Consider the following 26711-nt stretch of genomic DNA (forward strand, 5'->3'; position numbering starts at 1 on the left):
ATAAAGAATAATAATAATAATAATAATAATAATAATAATAATAATAATGATGATGATGATGATGATGATGATGATGATGATGATGATGATGATGATGATGATGATGATATTACCTCATATAATAATTATATGATAACTATGATAATAACTGCTTTGTGACTGATTGATATTGATAAAGGAACTTGAGATTATAGTTTAAGACAATCCCATTTGTTATAGTGGATTTATAAAACAAAAAATTAGTTTCATAGAGAACCAAATGCCACGTTTTAGATAAACATTTTGGTATTCACTTCGCTTTGAAATTATACCAATTTGACGCGTAGTCCAATAACTCAGTTGGTAGAGCACACAACGGGGTCAAGAAGATCAATTCTGTATTTTTATTCAACTCGTTTTTTGTGTTGAGAATATCCAGCGTAACATACATGAAAATTTATTAGAAATGTAAAAATAGTCCTTCAGAACCATTAGGCCCATAGAGCTGGACTTTATTCCCGCTTCTACAGCGTGAAACGGACACTAGCAATTGGTTACCATCCTTTGGATAGCAGGCTAGTCTATCGCAAAGTACTTCCCGCCAGATCCAGCAGACCCAGCTTCCCAATCACTGCTGCGTGGACAGGTGGGGTCAGAAAAAAATCTGGACTGCACCCGGGATCGATCTCGTTCTAATTGATTGTGAAGTGAGTAATCTATCAACTGAGTTATCGGGACCCCCAATAGAAATGTAAAGTACTCTCATGATAGAATACTAGAACATTATAAGCAGGTGATAAAATAAAATGATGAATTAATGGGTCGCATATATGCAATGTTACTAATAGTATAATATTATTGATGATAACCATCATAATGAAAATGAATGATGATGATGATGATGATGATGATGATGATGATGATGATGATGGTGATGATGATGATGATGATGATGATGATGATGATGATGATGATGATGATGATGATAATAATAATAAATAATAATTAATAATAATAATAATAATAATAATAATAATAATAATAATAATAATAATAATAATAATAATAATAATAATAATAATAATGATGATGATGATAGTGATGATGATGACGTAGATGATAATTATGATGATGATGATGATGATGATGATGATGATGATGATGATGATGATGATGATGATGATGATGATGAAGATGATAATAATAATAATAATAATAATTGCAAAAAACGAAATAAACTAAAATTGAAGATATCTCTTGTTTTGCAAACATTGTTTATTTTCCTAATTAATATCTACTGGATAGGAGATCATCAATGTGAAAGACACGTTTAGATAATAAAGAACCAGAATAGGTAATGTAGATACACTTCTAAACATTATATTATTGGTATAGATAGTATGCGCTTGGCTAAGAAGCTCATAACATTGCCATCCGGAAGTATCACGGACCAACACACAACACTGTGTGTATCCATGAACGTTTATAGTCAGGTTAATACAGTTCAGTTAGCATTACTCATAAACGCGGATGGCAAAAAAAAAAAACAATAACAAAGACCTGATAGACGTCATCTTCGAACTATCTATAGGAATTCTGATTACTCTCTACAGTTTTGGGCATGAAATTGAGAATTTACTAATGGCAGTAGTTGACTCGTGACTTTTCATGTCAACATAGTAATCTTGGGGTTAAGACAGACATCCCCCCCCCCCCCACACACACACACACTCCGGCCTCTAACCAGTTAACAGCTGTACTCTGGAAGATCTAGTATTTAAAAATTAGGCCAGTAAAACTCGTCCTTCAAACATCCATCGATTTAATTCCTATTCTTATAGTCAAATGAAAAATAAAACTGGAAAAATGTTTGCGCTGTCATGTTGTTTGAACTGAGAAAGATGGGAAACATGCCGGGGGGTTATTTAATTAGCAAATACAAAAATAAATGAGCGTTTATATACGACATTTCCATTTATTGCGTTTCACAATGCTCTCTTTGTTCATCTAGCACATTTTCATTTTGAAATATTTCATTTCATACTTAGATCTTGTGTTGTAATTTGTATAAAGTGCTTTTCTCAAACATGCAAACTTATCTATTGCTTATTGTCGCAGTTGTGTAAATTTCAAAACAAAATGGTTTCCAAACCTATTCAAAGAAGAAGAAAAAACGGTGCCAGGTTTTTTTCAATCAATCTGTCACTGACCAAGCTCAACATTGCTTGATTTTTTTGTTACATACAAGACGAGATACCAGGCCCTTCAGATGAGGCCGTCGGTGAATACTAATGTAATTCGATTGATCTTTGTGAATTTAATTCCCACTTCAAGATAGCACTCATTGTTCTTTCTTTTGTCATACTATTTAACAACCCTTGCCACACTCATGTGTTATTTAGACAATTATCTCTTATAAAACAAAATTGCTCTTTGTCTATTTCCGGGGGCATTTTATTTCTTTCCTACAAATTCGTAGGAGTATTATTGTTACTAGATTCAGATTGCGAATGATTCGAATTTTTTTAAAAAATCAATAACTCTCGCTTTTTACATTTAATATTAACACTTATTACATGAGGGATTCAATGCACGAAACAGTGAGCTATAAACGAATGTATCATCAATTGCAATTAATCAAATTTCCATTTCATTGAATACGAGTCGTCTAATAGGCCTTTTTAATCTACTAACATTTTTGCTTGTAATCAGGTCCTCATTCACTCCTGAGTATGATGATATTATTCTATATTATAAACACAGCTTGTCTCAATTTCTCATTTCTAAAAATATTATATATCCATTTGTCAGAAAAATGATCAAATGTAGTCATAATACATAGATCCCGTGGGGTATCTAGTGAATTTCAAAGATGTAAATTTCTCGTAGATTTCATGACAATAAATGCGCAATTTCATCTTAACAATCAAACGATCTAGGGCTGTTTAGTTCCTTTTCAACCATTTGTGATCTGGTGTTGATGTATAGCTTTTAGATTTAATCGTTTTCAAGAGAAGTACAACAAACTCTCATGAAAGAGATTTAACCAAGCCCCTGTATAAGAATTTTAATATACTCACAGATTTATTCACAAATGAAAATAATTCTAAACAAAGCGATCTTTAACTTATTAAATTGTTGTACTTGCGTTAGAAAATCCTGGATTGGGTGTGTTGAAATATAAAATAAAAAATCCCTTTATCCATGCTTAAAAGAGGATTAGCACAAGCGCCAACCACAGTGTTGTGCCAAAAATAAGCAAAAGAAGGGGGGGGGTGAGAGGAAAGTTTCCTCCGGAGGATGCCAACAGATGGGAATCAAAACGGCTACCCTGGATGGAAGTGCCATGCCTAATTCACTCAACCACCTCGCCCCCTAGTGGTCCAGTATATCATTTAAACATTTTGCAATTCACTGACAAAATCTTTTTGGATTGGCCTGAAAACTTTTTATCTATATACATCGATGCTTTAAAGTTATTTTCATTTTGTCAAACACTCTCAATAGACTCTTTGAACATGAGAAAAATGAATAGATTTATTTTAACACGGACGATTAAAGGCTAGCTATATGACAAAAACAATCATTAAACGGCATCTAAATGATTTTTGTTTTAAATTATCATGTCCTCAAAATCCCAAGCCTAGAGTCTGGCATTATAAACATCAGTTATTGTTGTGAGTTTTTTTTTAGGATAGGAGAGATAGAGAGAGAGAGAGTGAGAGAGAGAGAGAGAGAAAGAGAGAGAGAGAGAGAGAAAGAGAGAGAGAGAGAGAGAGAGAGAGAGAGAGAGAGAGATGTAAAACAAAAAAGGGCGGCATCAAGATATAGACAACGTTTTTACGAGGCGCTCTCTGCGGCTATGTGGTCTTGTGATGTGACACTCGCTTTCGGATCGGAGGGTCCTGGGTTCGAGCCTCTCGCGCTCGGCGCATAGTTGAGTCCTTGGAAAAGGCTCTTTACTCACTTTCTCCCACCGTACTCAGGTGTAAAATGAGGACCTGGTCGTTAACAGCGTTGTCTTTGTCCGAAAAATTGTAAAATCGCCTAACTTGCTGTTGACCAGGGACCACTTGTAAAACGCGTTGAGCACATTTAGTGGACATTGCGCTATATAAAGCTCATTTAAAAAAATATTTTTATATTTTATTTATCCTTCAGGCCATTACAATAGAAATGTAAATTCATTGTTAATATTAATAGAGTTCATGATGGAATGAAATATATGATTTTAAACAATTATTAAGTTGGTCTTTAGCCCTCATTAACGTACTTTCAATGTCATTACAATTTGGCCATTTTTTTAACATGAAAGAATACTGATTTTTCAACCCCTCTCCATTAAATGTAACAGGTAACAAGATCAAGTTTACAATAATAAATTGGTACGTCAGATTATCAAGCGTTAAATTTCATTGAAATTAGATTCTTAAAAAAAAAGAAGTATCACTTAAAGGTTTTTGAACATGTCTATTATTCAAAGATTGGGAAATAGGGATCGAATTAGGGGTCGAATAAAAGATTTATTACACTCTTGCGTTTTGGAATTTTAATTGTGTTCCCAACGCCCACTCGCAAGCTCGTGCAGCGGTTGGGGTGACACGCCCGGAATTCCAAAAAGCAACAGTGTAAGAAAAGTATATTATCTTAATTTACGCTTTCTCTATAGATAGTATGCAGATGACGTCACTCAGGCCTTTGTTATTGTTTTTGCCATCCGCGTTTGGGAGTTGTTCTCACTAAACTGTATTAACCAGACTATAAAAGTTCATGGTTACACAGTGTTTGTGTGTTGGTCCTTTATACTTCCGGATGGCAATGTTGTGAACTCCTTGGCCAAGCGCATTCTATCTATAGGTATATTGCGAATTGGTTATATAAAATAGACGAAATTTTCCTAGTATTCTCATTTCATATTTGTTTAATTAATTAATAACTGGTTAATTTTCTAAATCTATATAAATGTTAATGATTAACAATGCATCGATGGTAAAATGCCAAATCGATGAAATGTCGCCTTATTCTAAATTATTGGATGATATTTGCACATGGGATTATTTTGACATTTAAAATTGAGGAAATCCGATTATGTGTAGCTTATTTCATTAGTAGTTCAGCGACCCTTCTGTTGATACTGGATCCAAAACAAACACAATTTTAGCCGATAAATTATATGCGATTGTGATTGACTTTACTCACAATTTCCCCGTGCTGGGTTTTGAAAGGAATTGGCAGGACATTGTCGTCGCTGTATCGTCATAGTGGTTAGAAATGATTATGATTATGATGATAATGATGATGATGATGATGATGATGATGATGATGATGATGATGATGATGATGATGATGATGATGATGATGAAACAATGACAATATAAGCAGTCAGAAAAGTAACAATTTAGAAATTGTGTCCACGCAGTATTTAAAGCCAAACTGACTTTAAACGATTCCGCATTTCCATGGTAAATGTCATCACGAATTGATGCTGGCTTTTTACGTTGATTTGCGGGTATGTGGTCTTGTCGTATGACACTCGCTGTCGGTTCGGAAGGTCCTGTGTTCGAGCCTCGCTCGGCGCATAGTTCAGTCCTTGGATCACACTCTTTACTCACATTCTCTCACCGTGCTCATTTGTAAACTCACATGGCCGTTAACAGCGTTGTCTCTGTCGATAAAAAAATACTAATATTGCCTAACAGGCGTCATGTCTCGTTCTATATGTTACGTGTTGCTGTTGGTCTGGGACCCTTTGTAAAGCGGTTTGAGCACGTTTAGTGGAGATTGCGCTATATAAAAGCTCAAGTTTTAAAAAATTGTCACCAGGACGTTTTATCACCGCTCGGGCACTCTGGTTATCGTCCTATACACTACCGTAGTTTGAAAAAGATAACGTATTTAAAAGGTTTGTCCAGAAAACTAGACTTCAAATATCGATCGATAAAAATGACCTTCATCTTCTTTCAGGTCAATATCCATGTTAAGCCTGTGCGAAGTAGTGCCGCGCTGAGGACCGGACCGAGGACCGGTCCCACGGTCTTTTAGCTGTGAACCGTGGTCCAGTCCCAAAGAGGAAGACCGCCGGCGGTCCTCACTTCTTATCACCTTTCAACGGTCTCGCGCCATACTACTTCCCCAGCGATTCGTTGCCTCGGTCCTTTGCCTATCTTCCACCAATCACCACCCATCCCACTTAATTAATCGCACCCACCCCCTTTGCCATACACTAAACGACACAGACGACCATAGAGGCAGACGACCACCTCCCTCCACTCCGCAAACCGCCCTTTCGTGTGTGAGATGGGGGGAACAGGAGGCGCACGCCTTGGACGATTCCATTATACGGGGTAAATTTCAAAATTTACTACACCATAATGATCGCAATGACAATGATCTATGATGAAGGCATGACCCCTCTTCTCTAATGGGTTATTGTTTGAAATGTATGTGACTACTAAAGATGTGTGTGTGTGTGTGTGTGTGTGTGTGTGTGTGTGTGTCGAACCTAGCAAGTTGCAAGTCTGATTTTTTGTTTTCTTTTGTCCATCTCTTGTCGCCACTCCTTTCTATCGCATGGTTGTCATTTAAAATAATACAATAATATTAAAATTTCGTTTGGTGTTTTAACTAATCAAGTAATATGAGTTTCATTAGTTTCTTCCGTCCAAAAAAACTAGTTTATAACGTCTGTATTTTTAAAAGGTCCAATAGAATATTTGGGGACCCCGATAGCTCAGTTGATAGAGCACTCTCTTTATACGCAAAGGGCCAGAGATCGATCCCGGGTGCAGTCGATTTTTTTCTGAATCCCTGTCTACTCAGCAATGAATGGGTAGCTGAGTTTGTTAGATCTGGCGAAAAGTCACCATCGACCCCTCTTATCACCTCATCCACCCCCTCTTATTATAACTTCACGTCTCTCTCTTACTCTTCAATGCTCGCTGCCCTCTAATGTGTGTGTGGGGGGGGGGGGGGGTAGGAGTTGCGTGTGTGTATCAACGCCACGAACAACTCGATCAACGCCTTGGGCGATGCCATTATCTCCGTTAATGGGGATAAATTTCAAATTTTATTAAATTATCGAAGTAACAATGAAGTACGGTGAGCAAATAAAGAAGGCATCACCTCTCTTCTCTAATTAGGTTACAATTTGAAATGAGTGTGACTACTCCGTGTGTTTTACTCCTGTAGGCCACGGTTTTCATCGTGTCTTTAACGGTTCAAGAATGAACGGACCGGTCTAGAGACCGGTCCTAGAGACCGGTCCTTGCGGTCTTCATTTCCCAAGGACCGTAGGACCGTGGTCCTTAAGCTTGCCAAGGACCGCCCCGCACTAGTGCGAAGTGCGTATGTTTATATAAGAAGAAGATAAAAGTAAACTGGAAAAGTGACGGCAAACGTTAGATGTCTCTCTCTCTCTCTCTCTCTCTCTCTCTCTCTCTCTCTCTCTCTCTCTCTCTCTCTCTCTCTCTCTCTCTCTCTTCCCTCCTGAGGTTTCAAAAAAAAAAAAAGAAAAAGGAAAAAAATTGACCTTCATTATTTAAAATAGATACTCTTAAACTTGAGCCTTCTTTGACGTCAGACTTTTGAGCCTTTTTGACAAGATGAAAGTCATTAGGACTATACTCGACCAAAATTTAAAGCATAGGATTTCCGGCCAAAAAATATTTTTAATATGTTGTATTTTATATCAGAAAAGTGAGTGGAGCAGGCACTTATGTTGGTAACAACAAGAGAAGAAGTGAGTAGGAAAGTGCCAGAAGACGATAGAGAATAAACAAATTTTTGCGGCGGTGATGGGGGTTTGAGCCCGCGACCTTACTGGTACGATCGTGGATAGCTCACACGGTAGAGTCACGCTCCCACCGGCCAGGCGGAGTTGTCGTACCAGTGAGGTCGCCGGCTCAAACCCCCATCACCGCCGCGAAATTTTTTTATCCTCTATCGTCTTCTGGCACTTTCCCCTACTCACTTCATTTCTTGCTGTATTTTATAGCGCTATAATCTATCAACATTTAATGTAAAGATTTTCCGGCCAAAAATATTTTTAATATGTTGTATTTTATAGACCTATAATCGATCAACGTTTAAAGCACAGGTTTTCCGTCCAAAAATATTTTTAATGTGTTGTATTTTATTTAGCGTCCATTAGTATAATTTGTGCAAGAGAAAAAGACACGAGTTGGTCACAGCTCTTAGTGGTTAAATTCTGAAAAAAAAACCGACAAACAAAAAACAATTTATTATGTGACAATTTGGGATAATAAAATAATGATAATAATTTTTTAATTAAAATAATAATAATAATAATAATAATAATAATAATAATAATAATAATAATAATAATAATAATAATAATAATAATAATAATAATAATAATAATAATAATAATAATGATGGACATAAATTTCATTATGGATAATATTTATATTTTGTGAACGTAAACTTTATAGATTTTTACAGCTATCTAGTCTTTAGTTTGGTCAATCTCGTCCGCTGAAAAACTACTCATTTTGAAAATAACCAGCTGAATCTATTTAGAATTTATGTGTCCTTAAACAAACAGATTGACAAAACATAACGTTAACTCACTCAACCCTAGCAACGAATATATCCGTAGTTTACCGGGGTTACTTTTACCAACATGCCTATTTATTACACTTTTCTGAGAAAAAAATTAGGCTAACGTTTTTAATTTTTACATGTTAATGGTAGTTGAATAAAAATAGACCTCTATCTATGCGCATGCTCATTTCGTATACATTATTTTCCAATTTTGAAAAGTAGCAAAATTCTCTAGGATTGAGTGAGCTAAAATCTTCACATCAATGGGAATCTCCAATGGGTGTTATTTCTGAAAATTACACAGAGGCAACTAAACAGACACACAATATTTTTCTTCAAAAAAACGTTTCTTATAATACCAATCTGTCAAGGGTTTGTTATTTGAATAGACAAATCCCCTTTCTCGAGAGGTTTGCAAAACATGTTCACGTTGAATTGAATTTCCGCCTGCTATGTAGGAAGAAAAACAACAAAAGTTCAACATTACAGCAAAAGACCCGAACACGCTCATGGAATAGCACAAATTCCCACAACTAACGTATAATTCCCGGGAATTACCCCTCATCAATACAATTTGTTAGCTGGTGTTGTAGAAATAAATCATTCCCAAACAATATCTTGCAAATAAACCAATGTTGTGTTAACTTATCTAATAATAATAATAATAATAATAATAATAATAATAATAATAATAATAATAATAATAATAATATATAAATATCATCATCATCATCATCATCATCATCATCATCATCATCATCATCGTCATCATCATCATCATCATCATCATCATCATCATCATCATCATCATCATCATCACCTTCATTATCATCAACATCAGCATTATCGTCGTCGTCGTTATCATCGTCGTCATCGTTATCATCAACATCATCATTATTATTATTATCAACAACAACTGCAACAACAACAACAACAACTTCAGCAACAACAACAAAAAAGAAACATCAGCTGGCATCCCGAACAATGAAAATATAATTTATTATGACGCGAAATTACAACTTCATTTTGACAGACACCTAATTCAGGAAGTCTGTTCTATGCACGTTGTCAAAACACAGCTTTTCATTTTCGGACAGAAAAAATCTATATGATTAAATTCGATCAAATTAGATGCTGTTCAATATGCAGAGAACTCTAACATATATTATAGTAAAATAACAATTACCCCCCCCCCCAAAAAAAAAAAAGACAAACGCCTTTTCGCACAAGATTATTCACCCATATTAATATGGCCAAATATAGCTACATGTGATTGATAATTTTGCCTAAAGAATTAAACAGAAGTACCTGAACCCGAGACCTCTCGGGCTGGTCGCAGTGCCTTACCATTCGGCCTACTTCAACCCCAAAACTCTCAAATATGAGACTATATCAAGTCTTTTGGCAGGTCATTTTATCGACAGGTCATCTGAATCGACCGATATTTGAGCTAAAAAAAACCCCAACAAAACCCTGGTCAAAAAAGAAAATAAGCGTTTTGTCAGAAAATGACATAAATGTCAGTGGGTCCAACAGCTGAATGTCGCATAATGAGCACGTAACTCACTTACCGAGTATGTTTCCCGTCAGTTAGCTCTGGGTTTTCTCACAGCTTCCTAGAATGTTCCACAATCAAGGTTTATTTGATTCCAGTGATTTTCCAACTTGCCTTTTTTCTGTCCAGTTTTCTTTTCCTCTTTTTTTTTTTGTTTTTGTTTTTTTTTGGTTTTTTTTTTAGTTGTTGATATTCCGTTTCTTGATTGTTTTACATAATATTTCAATCTCTCTATCTCTTTTCCCACTCTCCAATATATGTATATATTTCTCTTCATCTTCCTAATCCTGTAGCAGTAGCATTATCATCATCATCTCCTTCTTATTACTTTTCTGTTCTCGTTCCCCGTCTTTCTCCACCTCCACATCCTCCTCCTCCTCCTCCTCCTCCTCCTCCTCCTCATCATCATCATCATTATTATAGTCGTCGTCGTCATCAACATCATCATCATATTCATCATCATCATCATCATCATCTTCTTCTTCTTCTTCTTCTTCTTCTTCTTCTTCTTCTTCTTCTTCTTCTTCTTCTTCTTCTTCTTCTTCTTCTTCTTCTTCTTCTTCTTCTCCTTCTCCTCCTCCTCCTCCTTCCCCTCCTCCTTCCCCTACTCCTTTCTCCTTTTTCTCCCTTCTATCTTCCTCCTTCTTCTCCTCATACCTCTTCACCTCCTTTTTTCACCTTCTTCACCTCTTCCTCTTCATCTTTTTCCTTGGACTAGTCGAACAACATTTCATTTAAAGGCTGTTACTTTTCAAATACTTTCAATCCTATATCTTTTACCTAATCATTATTTCCTCATTTATCATTATCTACAACACAGGGCAATAAACATTTTAAAAAGAAATAAAGCTATTGCTATTTATTTGTTTTCTGCAATTGCATACGTTAGAAAATAGAAATATATACTTAGTATATCATAACACAGCCCTTGATCATTTTATCTAATAGAAATGCCATTCCGTTTTACAATATAATAATAATAATAATAATAATAATAATAATAATAATAATAATAATAATAATAATAATAATAATAACAATATATACTTTATTCATCAAAAAAAAAATGGAAATTCGTTTACAGACGTGGCAAACATGAAAATGTATAAACACAAAGTTGAGAATCTATGGCGACAATGTATACATATGTGATACATAGATATATGCAAATGCACAAAAATGTAAAAATATACAACCAAGAACCAATAGCAACACAATATGATATCCCACTTCTTGATTCCTATCAAAATATGGGTCAGGCTAAATTATATTGATATCTGACCAAGTGATGAAGTGGTGAGCAAACAAATCACATGTGGTGTAAAATTCTATTCAAAATTACCCATTACGGTCTTTCGACTCCTGGATTTATACAATTCGTTATATCGGTCAGAAATCGTATATAATATCAATTAATATTTCACTTAGTTTTCTGATTGGTTATCTAATCCAAAGAATTTGTATGCCCCTTTAAAAAAACTGAGCTGCTATTTGTTCAAATCCATTCTCCATTATTGGTTATAATTATGTATTCCAGAAAATGTTATTTCTGGAGTATATGAAGTACACATACATCTTGTAAAACGAAGTAGATCTATGGATAATTTAAAAAGATGTAAATTAGATTCTGGAGTTCAAAACCTGTGAAGAAGATGAACCATTTAAAAAACTTAAAATCACAAGTGCTTAAATGTATATTTAATATCCTAGGAATTTCCTTTTTGTGGGTTTTTTTCATTCTCGTCATGATTCCTTCTGCAAACACTATGATTGGTTACTACAAAAAGCAATCGGTATTTTGTGTCTCATATAATGAAGTCCCTAATAAAAGTTATTTTGTTTTGTTTTATTCATCCCCTCTTCTCACTAATAAAGTCATGTTTTCGTTTTTATATTTTAATAAACCCTTAATATTAAAATTATTTAACATTGGTACAACTTTTACAAGATATAGATACATAGTTAGATTTGCACCTGAAATATTGCACCAATTTGTCTGAAAATGAGGGTTAAATAAAAACTTTTCGGCTGAGCTTATGTAATAATCTATTCATTTCCGTGTCACATTTGCTTTGCCACTTGATAGGAACAATTTGATTATTAAAATTGATTTTTATATCCCTTTACTGTCTAATCCACAGATAAACGTCACCACCTCCTCTAAAGACTGCCAGAACATACAAAGGTAGACCCAGTTTTCTGTACAACCTCGGTCACTGCTTCAATTCGGACTGGCTCCCGTGGAAGAGATGTCTCACGAACAAACCACAGTGTTTGCGGGATTAGATGACGCCACGACTCAAGTAACAGCTTCCGCACAGTTCATTCAAACACCATGGCTCATGAGCATATTCATTTTCCTCTACACTCTTATTTTCTTGCTTGGACTAACGGGGAACTGCCTGGTTGCTTTTGTCGTAATAAGAAACAAAGCCATGCAAACCATAACCAACATATTCATTACCAATCTGGCTATTTCAGACGTTCTTCTCTGTCTGCTAGCCGTACCATTCACCCCTATCTCATACTTCCTCCAATCTTGGATTTTCGGCAAAGAGCTTTGCCACTTATTTCCCACAATTCTCTGCATATCCGTCTACGTGTCAACTTTAACCTCAACCGCCATTGCTGTTGATCGATATTTCGTCATCGTGCACCCTTTCAAACCACGACTGAAGGTGTACATGTGCGTGTTTGTGATTTTTGCTATTTGGATCCTTTCTTCATCCATTTCCCTTCCTCTCGGCATTTACCACGCGGTGGAAAATCACAACGACACGTACGAGTGTAGAGAGCAATGGCCCAAGCCCCAAGCCCGCCAGTTCTTTACAGTGACTAGCCTCGTCCTGCAATACCTCGTGCCTTGCAGCATCATCACGTTTTGCTACACCATGGTCTCTCTGGCCTTGAGGAGAAGAGCCAAGGTGAAAATTGGGAGCGGTGCACGATCTAGGGAGCGAGAAGAAATGGAGATTAAACGCAAGAAGAGGACCAACAAAATGCTCATCGCCATGGTAAGGCTGCGTTGTGCAAAGTTACCGGGATTATTTTTAATTGTTTCATTTTTGTTATTTGTCGTTTTGTAAATTTGTATTTTGTGTTTTGTTTGGGTTTTTTTGTTGTTGTTGTTTTATTTGCTTTGTTCATTTGTTTGTTTGTTTAAGTTTTGTTTTATTTTTGATTTGGTTCTTTTATTTTTGTTTTGCTTATTTTCTTATGGGGTGGGGTTGGGGAGAGGGGGGGGGGTGTGTGAGATTGTTAGGTTTTATTGATTTCATTTCGAAAATGTGAAAATGCCTATTACATTTTGGGTAATGGACAGCGCAGATCATTTTGAGGCGCGTGCCACGAAATTAGATGAAAAATAAAACTCAACCCGCCTTGCAAGTAGAAGCTATTCAGTATTTAACCCTGTCCTTACCAACTATAGGAAAATCGCCACATTCGTTACGATACAACCAACATTTGTCTTATTCAAATTTCCTGTGTACATCATACACGTTATAGAAAATCAACAGTGTGTTGTAAATCATGTTTTGCTAAAGATATTGTGCATCGGAAGAACTTTACTGCTATTATTTTTTGAGTGATAAAAAAATATATTTTTGTGTTCGTTGGGTGTGAAGTTTTGGGGAAAATCCTGAAAATGGCTGGTAAGGAGAGCGTTAAAAAGTCAATAATAATCTTATCTTATTAGGTTTCAGAAATTAAATTTATGTTCAATATGATGTAATGCGGTTCCCATGTGGAAGTAAGTACTATTTTAAAAATTGCCGATTATTTCTAAATTCTATGTTGTTGAAACTTTTGACTTTGTTTAACTTTAAGCAGGCGTCTACTGGGTAACTCAGGCTCGACGGTCATAAAAAAAAGCAAGAAAGGAAACAAAATCTGCTCAAATAAACCTCTGAGCATTTATATAGTGCATGTCTACGGATTTACCAAGCTCAAAGCGCTTAATACTGTTTCATTCATTACCCAACATGCCATGTGAAACCATATTATTTCCATTTTATACAATACCAGTCGTACTGTTTGTACTCACACTCTCACAATATCCGTCACTGTCTATAGTCAGGTAATTATCCACCCCTACGACGTCAAGAGGGATGGTCTGTTTTCAGTGCCCCACTGTCACCCATCCAGCCATTGACTACGCTTAGCATTGCTTGATTTTTGTGTGACAAGACGAGACACGTACCGCTGAGCCACCGAGCCACACGTCGATTTAATAAAATATACTAAAGATCAATGGGAACAGTCGATTAGAAAATGTCTACGTTTTGCTATAAATTCATTTACCGAATAGATCTACTCTCCACATGGCCTCCATCACGTGCAATGCATTTCAATGCTTCGTACGAGGGAATTTTGAGAAGTATTCCCACTCTGTTGAAGTGTGGTAGATGTCCACAAACTTTTCGACTTGATTTTCCTAGATCATATAGGGTGTGGAATTTTGCATCTGATACTTAGTCTTTGATATTTCCTCCAGTGATAAAGTCAGGCCGCAAGAAATCCTCGTTTGCGCAAGAACCATACCGGAAACGGAATGTCCTAGTCGGTTATCATGTTCTATTATATGAACCGTATCCCAAGTACCTGGGGGTTAGGTTGCACGGCATCTTGGGTCCACCTTGAAGGTGTTGCCCGAAGATAAAGTCTTTGATATTTCCTCCAGTGATAAAGTCAGCCGCAAGAAATCCTCGGTTGCACAAGTACTACACCGATATTCTTTTTCTCGTAAAAGCCATTGTATTTGGGTGTTTCTTAGGGAAGAGCATTTTAAATGTGAAATGACTTCATTTCTTTAAGATTCTATGATTTAAAGAGCTCACAAATATTATCAACAGGTTCCTGGAACAGATCATTTTAAACTCAAAATATACTTCATGCGCAACATTGACTTGGTCCCTTTAAAACGTCCATTTTATCTGTTTTCGTAATTGAATCTTAGACTTCTACATTCATTTATATTGTCATTTATTTCTTCGAGCTTCGAGCAGCAACATTTGCACTACAGGTAATTTACCATTCTTTTTGTAATGAAAACATCTAATTGGCACCATTTTAAATATGAATACAAAACACAAACGGAAACAAGTTTAGCTCAAAGGAACGTCATATGCGTGGAAGGAATAATACAGAACCGTAAGGTCTAATAATCATGAATATTTCTATTTTAAAGTTGTTTAATACATAACCCTGTTTTAAAAAATTCTAGAAAGTTTTTTCATAATCTCTAGATTATTTCTAAACCGGTCATCCTTTTTGAAGGAAAAATATGGCCTATAAATAACCCGAAACATAATTAGAAAACATCAAAATTATTGTAACTTCAAATCCACAATCCTCCGACCGAACTTTGAATGAGTTACCATAAACTGCACCATCATCGCCCTGTTAAGATTGACCGTGCTTGTTTCCGCGAACGACGGAAATCTGCTTTTAAATTGAAAATGAGCAGCAATCTAAAATGATGCGGAAAGATAAAAAGTCATCAGCATCGTCGTCGAGTACACGAAGGTAGATGTCTGAATAACCATCAAAGATACTGTCTAGACATCCGTGTTTTAAGTCTAGTAGTTCTCAATCCCAAATGAAAATTGGCTCTCTAAAATGCTCTAAATGTTCACACCAATCAACAATCTCAATCCTTGAAGTATATGCTTGGTCAAAGATTGCTATGTCACATGAACCAGTGATTGATAATAATAATAAAAATTATAATACTAATACTAATAATAATAATAATAACAACAACAACAATAACAATTAATAATAATAATAATAATAAATAATAATAATAATAATAATAATAATAATAATAATAATAATAATAATAATGATGATGATGATAATAAAATAAGGCTTTTCCACCAAGGAAGTGCATTGACCTAAGAGATTATAATCCTATAGAATCCAGACGAATCCGAAATTTCCTGATCAATTGAAAAGTAATGTTCAATGGTAGATTTGTGTCAAGCGAGTCGGAGAAGCCTTTTTCATAGTATGAGCCATATAGCGAAATATACAAAGCTAAGAGACAATTCAAAACATTTCAGTGCTAAACACGTACCAATTAATTGAAGTACATGAATCTAATGTTATTAATCTTCGAAAAAAATCATTATTGGCCATAGGTGTCCATACAATGTTCTATATTGAAAAACTGCTCGAAGGTATAACTTATTTACAATTTCGAGGTAATCAAGGGTAATTTTGCGTCCAATAGGCTGAAGTGGATTGATTTGCGCACGCATGTGAAGCCATATTCAACAAATAGAAACAGCTGCCACACCCTATAATCTTATCCTAATGTACAATCATATACCTGGTAGACCATTGACAGGACAACTAGTGACTTTGATCAGTTGTAATCCATGGTTTTAATTCTCGTGCTCGTAGAAGAGAATTGAAAGATGACTTTGTCGTAAGGACCCTCCATCCAGATAATTTTCTCAGCTTTCCTCAATACAGGGCTGTCCATCCTTGTCCATTCCTTTATATTATCCATCCAGCACTTTGTTTGCCGTCCTTTTCTTCTCCTTCCTCCAAGGTCCCGTGCATGATGGTTTTTGACAATGTTGACTGAGCCTTCGTTACTCAAAGTAAGGTCTAGACCCGTCTCGAGGGTACATTCAGTGAGGATGTAATCAAACGTATGTCCTACTTTAAAAAATGGTACCTGAAGATGAACAGTTCAAAAACTTAGCCTCAGCTTTCCACCAAGTCAGCGGTTGGCAGATCCGGAAACGGAATGTCCTAGTCGGGTATCATGTTCTACTTTATGAACCGTATCCCAAGTACCTGCGGTTAGGCTGCACAGCATCTTGGGTCCGCCTTGAAGATGTTGCCCGAAGATAAAGGCAAGAGTGCTCTAAGGAAGCTGACGGGAACAACCTGACGCTTATGAGGACTTCTGCTCTGGCACTATGCTATTCCACCGTGGAGCATTGCGTTTCAGTGTGGGGTAGCAGCAAGAACATTGAGAAGGTAGATGTAAAACTTCTCATATAACAATACTTAAACATAAGAGAATCAGAATACCAGTATGGGAAATAAGGATTCGAATCCAAAACATTCAGATTCATATGCGCATGCCTTCTCACTATGCAATTTATTTCACGATTCTACTTTTTTCGCGACAAAAGTCTAAAATTATCCTCACTATATTTGTATAGATACTGTGCGCTTGGCTAAGAAACTGACAACGTTGCCATTATGGAAATATAACGGATCAACACACAAAACTATGTGTAGCCTTGAACGTGTATAGTCTGGTTAATACAGTTTAGTGAGAATTGCCATAAACATGGATGACAAAAGCATCTGCAAAGACCTGAGTGACGTCAACTTCGTTCCGTCAAACGCAGTCAAAAAAACGATTATCATTTGTAGTGTTACTAGTACACTTTTATCTCTTATGATATTATGTCATTATATTATCATGCATTATTACTTGTATATCAATATATCGTTCTGTGATTCTTCCGGTAATTCTCCCATGCGAAAATTGATAATAGATTATGATATTTAATCGCAGCCTAGCCACGTTTCCTCATAATCCATTACGGTCGTTTATTTGAAAGTCATAATATTATTATCCCGCCTCTATTATTTCATCCTACTGAGGTTACAAACAATCTGGTGAATATCACATAGTATTGACTTACCTGTACTAAAAATAACCTTCCGGTAGATCGCTATGACGGCGACATATTTGGTTGGATAATGATCTGGTACTCTGAAAACGCGTTTTTTAAATTTTTGGCAAGAAAACTTGTCTTTCTCTTAGCTATTGATCGATTAAATTAACTCCCATCATGGCAAAAACTATCAAACCTGGGACTTTACAAAGTCATATGTTTCGGAGTACTTTGGAAGGATTTGGGTCAATTTTATCGATCGATATTTGAAAGAGTTTTCGGGCCAAAAATTTTTTAACGCGTTTTTTTTTTTTTAGAGTCAGGCAGAATGGATGTTAGATCGTTCAATTTCCTGTTTGTGTCAATGATATGATTGGCCAATGCTCTTTCTACTCAAAGTTGTGGATTATATCTACAACACTGTAAAGATCATGGCATGCGGCAAAACATTGACGCCTTGGTTAATACTGTGTAACCCATCCTTAAAACGGTTATATCTCGAGTCGGTATAATTGGTGAAAAATGACTTTAGAACCAGAAATTTGAGTCTTGTTCCAAAGTTTATTTTGGTAACCAGTTGACAACATATTCTGGAAAGACACGTATTAAAAAATTTATGCAGAAAATTCGTCCTTGAAATATAGATCGATTGAAGTGACCCTCATTTTTGCAATTTCTCATTGAATTGGAACAAAAGCTTGATAAAGTTGTTTTGCAAGATTACATTATTTATGGTTGTAAACGAAATAAAGCACTATTATAGGACAGTAATAGTTTTAGGGATTATCAGAAGAAGGAAAACAGAACTGTCTACAACACGGGTCGACTCCAATGACTTATTTATTCTCTCGTGAAATTGAATGTAAGCTTCAATTTAATTACAAAAACAGAACAAATGAACGTTTCGGGTTTCCCCTTTATCAACAAAACAGGACGAATGTGGTGTTTCATTCATCCTGTTTTGTTGATAAAGGAGAAATCCGAAACGTTCATTTGATCTGGTTTTTTTTGTAATTAAATTGAATCTTACATTCAATTTCACATTATTATTTATTTTTTCGATCTTCGAGCAGCAACATTTACATTATTTATTCTCTCAAAATTTTAAAGTTACTAAAAGCAATAGCATCGGTTCATGCATGTCTCTGGAAGAATACCTGAGTTTGTTTTTCAATAAAAGATACTTGATTTTACCAATTAAACTATACAACTATATTTGAAATGTATATAGTAGCGTGCTAGATAGACAATGTAGAAATAGATACAAAACAAAATAGATACAAAACAAACATCTCTAAAATTGATAACATGACCTTGTGTATTTTCTGCACTATCCAGCATTTACCATCCTTTTGTCTGTTTTAAAAACAGAATTGCCTGCTTATTTTTTTTTTACTTTATTGGTTACACAGCTTTGGGAATTCTACATTACTTATTTAAGCCCTTGGGCTCCCCTCGGAACATTGGCCGTCACTGTCTTCTTCCACCTCACTCTGCTCTGGGCGTCTTTACCATCTCACTCCACCTCATTCCTACCTTCTTATCAGCTCTTCTGTTGTTGACCTCCTCCATGTGCCTCTAGACCTTCCCCATCTTCTCTTTCTTTGCGGATTCCTTGCCTGTTGATGTTGTTCGGTGACTTTCTTAGCGTGTGCCTATTCCATCTCCATTTCCTGTGCTGGTTTACAACATTGACAGGTTCCTGCTTTGCTTTATTCCACAATTCATCATTTCTATTTTTTCTGGCCAAAAGAATTCTATATATTTGTCGCAGACAAGAATTCAGGTAGGTCTGTATCTTCTGATGTCCTGTTCTTTACTTCCTGTCTGTAGCCATCGTGGATCACAGACACCAAGTATGGAAATCCTTTTTGTTTACTTCTTCTGGCTGTGATGTTTGATGTGTCTTTCCAGTTTCGAACAAAATCGAGCGAAGCATTCGAGAGAAGGGTAGTCGGCATAACAGCTTCTCTTTGGCTTTCATTGCCATGCGTCATGGATCTCTTAAGAGTCTCTCCCAGGTTGAGTAAGACATAATATATGTAGTGTGCAGGCATTCATTTTTATCGGGGTTTTTTTGCTAGTCCCACTCACAACTTCTCTCCTTAATCCAGGCTTAGGACTGGCAAGAGACACTAATAATAGTGCTCCAGACGGAGTTAGAATTTTTCTATGAAATCTTTAAAATATAAAAGCAGTGCATCCAATAAAATGAAGTAATTTTAAACTAGCAATTTTCAAGGGTTTAACAATTAATTATTTTCCTCCATTTGGAACTAAAGTTAAATTTTATATGTTACCAGTTAACATTCTAATTAATGATAAACCTAATGGCTAAAGGAAATACAATTCATGATAAAACAACAGGCGTTTGCCCATTTATACCCTATCCAATATCGAGCCTAAAACATTACAAAAGTTTGAGTTATAGAAAAGTCTGGCATTTAAACCCGCTCGACCATCGGTATCAATTACGATTTATAGCGAGGCGCCAGTAACCTTTGTGGAACGTTAACTCACTCAACCCTAACACCGACTATATCCGTTATTTACCCGGGTTTCTTTTACCCCATGCCTATTTATTACATTTTTCTGAGATAAATTATAGGCGTTGTAACAAAGCTAATGTTTATAATTTTTACATGTTAATGGGAGTTGAATAAAACATATCGATGCATTTTTTTCAATTTTGAAAAGTAGCAAAAATCTCTAGGTTTGAGTGAGTTAATTGTTAACTTTTAACTTCTAAAGAGGACATGACTGTTGTTCTTTTACAGAATTACGATTAAATTATGATCTTATTGTAATATCGGGCCTTAATTAACACTCTCGTGGCTTCAGGGAAAATATTTCGATGTCTCCTCTTTGCATAACAAAAAACAAAGTCATTAAAATATTGCCAGATTTACGGCACCTCCGCCTGGCCATGAAAAGGACGCTATGTAATCGACGATATCCACCACTCCACTAAAAATATATATTCATTCAAAATTGCCATTGATAGGGAGTCCCATAACTTAAAATATATCGATGTTTGATTAATAACGTGTCTATAATTATATTTTTGATTGATCCGCATGGCCATCCTCGAAATGGTATGATCCTATCAGGAAAATGTGTCTTCTATTCCATCACAGGGAATTCATAGGACTTTTTGCCTATGCAACCACCACCATGGTATATTGAATTAGGTTATGTTACTTTGAACAATTGACTTATTGATCTACCAACTAGTGGCTCGGCTACACTACCATCGGTTCGCCCACTATCTCAACTGAATAAATAACCCAGACCAATATTAAAAACAATCGGATATCAGGTTTTCCTCGAATCTTCAAAATAAATCGGAAATCTCTCAGAAACCGCTTTGAGTAGAATAAGTAATATTTGCGCTATGTAAAAGATTGGGGGTCCCGACGGATCAGTCGGTAGAGCATTCACTTCACACGCAAAGGGACCGAGATCGATCCCGGGTGCAGTCGAGATTTTTTTTTCTGATCCCTCTGTCAACCCAGCAGTGAATGGGTAGCTGGGCCTGTAAGATCTGACGGAAAGTACTTTGCGATATACTAGCGTCCTATCTAAAGTTTAGCAAGTAATTTCTATTGTTCGTTTCCTACTATAGAAACCGGGATGAAATCCAGCCCCACGGGCCTAATGGCTCTGGAGGACTTAAGAAGAAAGGATAGAGTAGGCACAGTTAGCCATCTATTTCAACAGACTAAATATGTCAGTTATCCTTTTGTTCCGCCATCATCGCCGCAGCGACAATCGCATCCCGCATCATCATTGTCCTCCTCCTCCTCCTCCTCCTCCTCCTCCTCCTCATCCTCCCCCATCTCTCCCTCCTCCTCCTCTCCTCCTTCATACTCCTCCTTCTCTCTCTCTCTCTCATCATCTTCATCATCTCTTCTTCTTCTTCTTCTCTCTCTTTCTCTCTCTTCTTCTTCTTCTTCTTCTTCTTCTTCTTCTTCTTCTTCTTCTTCTTCTTCTTCTTCTTCTTCTTCTTCTTCTTCTTCTTCTTCTTCTTCTTCTTCTTCTTCTTCTTCTTCTTCTTCTTCTTCTTCTTCTTCTTCTTCTTCTTCTTCTTCTTCTTCTTCTTCTTCTTCTTCCTCTTCTTCATCAGCATCAGCATCTTCATCATCATCTTTTTCTTCTTCGACGTTGTAATACTTGTTTTTATTATTATTTTTATTATTATAATTATTATTATTATTATTATTATTATTATTATTATTATTATTATTATTATTATTATTATTATTATTATTATTATCATCGTCGTCGTGGTCATCATCATCATCATCATCATCATCATCATCATCATCATTCATCATCATCATCATCATCATCATCATCATCATCGCCTGAATCAATTCACTGTGTGTCGTCCCTTAGTCGGCACCAATGTATTTCCATGACATATTGATGAAATGCCTTTATAATAATTTCCGGCTGTAAAAAAAAGGTCAGCCGATGCCTCTGCCTCACTCTTGGAACATCAAATGTGGTAGCGGAGCATGGAGATTGTTTAACCAGTTACAAGCCGTACTCTGGAAAAACATTTCTTTAACTCTCTCCTTACCAGCCATTTTCAGAATTTTACCCTAAACTTCATACTCGGCCAACACAAAAATAGATTTTTTTTTCAACCGAGTATATTCTATATTTTATTCAGAAAAATGCGTTCTGCAACACGGTGTCGAGTTTTTTATACCTATAACTATAACAAAATGAAATCAAAATAAGAAAATTGTTGGCTGCGTCGTAACGAATGTGACGATTTTCCTATGGAGGTCCCAGGTTTGAGAGAGTTTACCGAGATGAAGGTGATTTAAATCGATGGATAGATAGATGATGGTTGAGTTTTTTTCTGGCTAAATTTTAAAATCCATGTTTTCCAGAGTACGGCAGCGAACTGGTTGACTCACTCAATCCTAGAGGTTTTTTGCTACTTTTCAAAATTGGAAAAATGTATTAAAAATGAGCATGTGAATAGATAGTTCTATTCAACTATCATTAATATGTAAAAACTAAAACCATTAGCTTCGATACTACGCCTAGAATGTGTCTCATAAAAATGTAATAATAATAAATAGGCATGAGGTCAAAGTAACCCGGGTAAACTACGGATATAGTCGGTGTTAGGGTTGAGTGAGTTAAAGCCCGAGATGGATTGATTTCGGTTTTAAATTAAGTCTTAGGGAATGGACAGAAAAACAGAAATGATTTATCTGGGAGGAAATGGAATACGGAGAGGAAGAATTTATTTGTCCCCTCGGGTAATTTATTTTGTTTATATGCTCAGCACGCGTTTGGAACACGTGACGTTAAAATAAAGAGTGTTAAATTTGAATTTGAAATTTTAAGAAAGAAGATTTGGAGAAGGATTCATTCCAAATGATTCTTTTTTTTTCCTGTTTTGTTATAAATAATCTATCACAAAACTGAAATAACAAAACTTCCTTAAATGGTATATAAATATAAATTAGATTATTCCTACAACAAACTTTGTCACTACTATACAAACACCCACGCCGTTACATCCACCCCAACCATCACAAACACCACATCTGATCAACTATGACTACTACAACTAGTTTTACTACTGCTACACCAACTAATTACTACTGCTGCTGTTACTACTACTACTACTACTACTACTACTACTACTACTACTACTACTACTACTAATACTACTACTATTACTACTATTACTACAACTACTACTACTACTACTATTACTACTACTACTACTACTACTACTACTACTACTACTACTACTACTACTACTACTACTACTACTACTACTACTACTACCACTACAACTACTATTATTACTACTACTACTACTACTACTACTACTACTACTACTACTACTACTACTACTACTAATACCACTACAACTACTATTATTATTACTACTACTACTACTACTACTACTACTACTACTACTACTATTGCTGCTGCTGATTTTACCACTACTTGTACTACTACTGATGCTACTGCTGCTGCAGCTGATGCAGTAACAGAAATATCACTTGGAGTAGTGATCATAGTAATACTACTAGCATTAGTAGTGGCAGTTGTAATAGAAGTAGTAGTAGTAGTAGTAGTAGTAGTAGTAGTAGTAGTAGTAGTAGTAGTAGTGGTAGTAGTGGTAGTAGTAGTAGTAATAGTAGTAGTAGCAGCAGTAGTAGTAGTAGTAGTAGTAGTAGTAGTAGTAGTAGTAGTAGTAGTAGTAGTAGTAGCAGTCGTTGAAGTAGTAATGGAAGAATAAGGTGCTCTTCCTTTATCATCTATCCGTGCTAGACTTTAGCGAAAGAAATTACGGATGGTAAGTTGGAAAAGGGGGGTTGGGGGGGGGGGGTGGATAATCCTTTAAAACTTTTGGACATTTAATAAGTATTCCAACTTATCTTGGAATATAATATTTATATGAGAACACTTTGTAATGATCCCTGTTCTCTGACCTATCAAATATAATCACATTTATCTAAAGCAACTGTAATCACACACTACATTAATATGTCTGTCAAGCCAATGTTGTAGTTTGACGTAAAGCTTTCCTGTTTATTAATACTTTACCTAGACGGTCTTTGTCTCTTTTAGTCCAGGGTTGTTTTTGTGAAGGGCAAGGGGTTCCACAATGTATTATTTTCCTTCGACTAAAATGTCAACTCTTCTCATCAACATACACAAAAATGGACGCTTGTCTGTTGTACACGGTCAAAACACCAATCACAGTTTTGCCAGAAAAGTATTATTCCATTATAGGTCTATATCGATTCAAAAAGTGTGACCCACAAATCAATTAATAAAGAGTGACGCACAATTTGTCAAAGTTTGTTTAATATCAAAATGAGAATATAGGGAACAAACACTGGTGTACGATACAGATTTAAGGTTCTATTTCCAGTCGAGACAGTCTGATTTTTCTTGTAGTTTTTTTCTGCTTTGTCTGGCACTATGCCATACAGACTTTTTCAGATCTTTATCAAAGTTTGTTTGAGTCTCGGTTATAAGAATATTTGACAACCTGTTGGTGACTGTAATAGATTAAAATATGAAATATTAGATATTTAACCACTTAACTGTCGTACTCTGGAAATACTGATATCTAAAAACTCGTCCTTCAAATATTGATCGATTTAAATGACCCTCATCTTGGCCACGATTCTCAAACCTGGGACTTCGTAAATTTCCTTAGTTAATTAATCAATTAGTCAAAGAAACTGTAAACTGGCATTTTGTCAGTATCAAACTAGATGTGTCTGTTTGAAAACGGCGTCTATTTGTAAGTACCGTGACCCCAGTAAATAGACAAGACAGTCTGACAGATTGTCTTGCTTCTGTGACATCTCATATCGTTGTTGTTTATCATAGTCCTGTTTTATCTTCCACGTAATCCCCCGACATCGTGACATCTCAGTTGCCATAGCTATTAATCCAGTCGAAGATTTCCAGCCAGGAAACCCAATCATACCAGAAAATGTCATAACTTTATTTATATAAAACATTGCTATTCTGTCGATAGAAGCACTACCGGCTCTCGCCCAATAGATTTCTGGTTGGGTTTTCATATCGCAATCTATCTTTATTTTTTTCGAAAACTAACATAAAATGTATAACATCTCTGCTTCTTATTTGCTTTTGTTTTTTTGCCCACACAATAACAAGGTGCTAATCCGTTTCTGTAAATATAGTTATAGATGCTATGCCAGGGAATGTTTTTATTCTCTGCTCTTTTTATTAACATTATTTTATGACTGAAACTTTACACTCTCTTTTTATGGGTTTGAAAGATTGCAAAAAATTATAAGGTATTTAATTTCATGTTTGGAAATTTTTAGTTAGGAAGTGATAAAATTTAGTAAGGATTAACTCACTCAACCCTAACACCGACTATATCCGGAGTTTACCCAGGTTACTTTTACCCCATGGCTATTTATTACATTTGTCTGAGACAAATTAAAGGCGTAGTATCAAAGCTAATATTTTTCATTTATATAGGTTTATGGTAGTTGAATAAAACTATATATGTACATGCTCTTTTTTTCCAATTTTGAAAAGTAGCAAAAATCTCTAGGATTCAGTGAGTTAAGACCTTAACGTGGGATTAACTTACAAATGTAGCGGCTATGGATCTAAATACTCTATCGTTTTTCTTACTTGTCATATGCAGTATGAACTCACTATGGACTAATCATTTAGAATCTTTTTTAAAAATAATTAAAGACTGTTCGTTTGGTTATTTTGAGGTGTTGAAAATTGAATTTATAATCAAATTCATAAAACCTAGATTGTATTAATATGTTTTATTCAGAAGAATGGATAGAATAATTTGAAGTGTCAAAATTACATTTCATTTTTCTAATTATTTTGACCGGAGCTTCACTTTTGGTCATCTCGATTTCCCGGACATAATATCAATTTCATGCGAGGTCTCAGAAATTAGAAAATGTCTTGAAAGAATTGGATCTGGAACAGCCAAGGTTTACTCGCAATGCCATACCCACTTGTTTACTTCGCCCACTCAGCACGACCAGCAAATATTCCAACCTGTAATATAATCGCACCACATGGCCGCTGTGACAGTGCTGCCGGGTATTTCAATTCTGGCCCGATCGATACAGGCATGGAACAACGACCGACCCGGCGATGTACATTAGAAAATCAGGTACAGATTAACTGTCGATCAAAGGACAGCCGTCTATTTGATTCCTGATTGATAGCTTATACATGTGAGAAGATTGAATCTGCTATCAATAACAAAAATGCCCATGGACTGAATCTGGGTAGTTTGACTAGCTCCAAACAACACCAAAGAACAAGATCCCAATTTCGACGTTTCATTAACTCACTCAACCCTAACACCGACTATATCCGTAGTTTACCCGGGGTCACTTTTACCCCATGTCTATTTTTTGAATGTTTTATGAGACAAATTATAGGCGGATTATCAA

At 35.7% G+C, this 26711-nt stretch overlaps 1 protein-coding gene across 2 annotated transcripts in view; it reads left to right on the forward strand.

The window, feature by feature from the left end:
• The window catches only part of LOC144966322 (prolactin-releasing peptide receptor-like), a 210462-nt gene that overhangs the window by 178141 nt on the left and 5610 nt on the right, over positions 1-26711 (forward strand). For both annotated transcript variants that reach the window (XM_078902572.1, XM_078902573.1), the window contains one exon: positions 12238-13110. In XM_078902572.1, the coding sequence (XP_078758698.1) occupies positions 12346-13110 (765 nt within the window). In that variant the 5' untranslated portion in view covers positions 12238-12345. The remainder of the gene's footprint in view (positions 1-12237; positions 13111-26711) is intronic.

The sequence above is a fragment of the Berghia stephanieae genome, chromosome 2 (genome assembly GCF_034508935.2).
Source record: "Berghia stephanieae isolate SIO BIC M18660-M18661 chromosome 2, UCSD_Bste_1.3, whole genome shotgun sequence".
Lineage (NCBI taxonomy): Eukaryota > Metazoa > Mollusca > Gastropoda > Nudibranchia > Aeolidiidae > Berghia > Berghia stephanieae.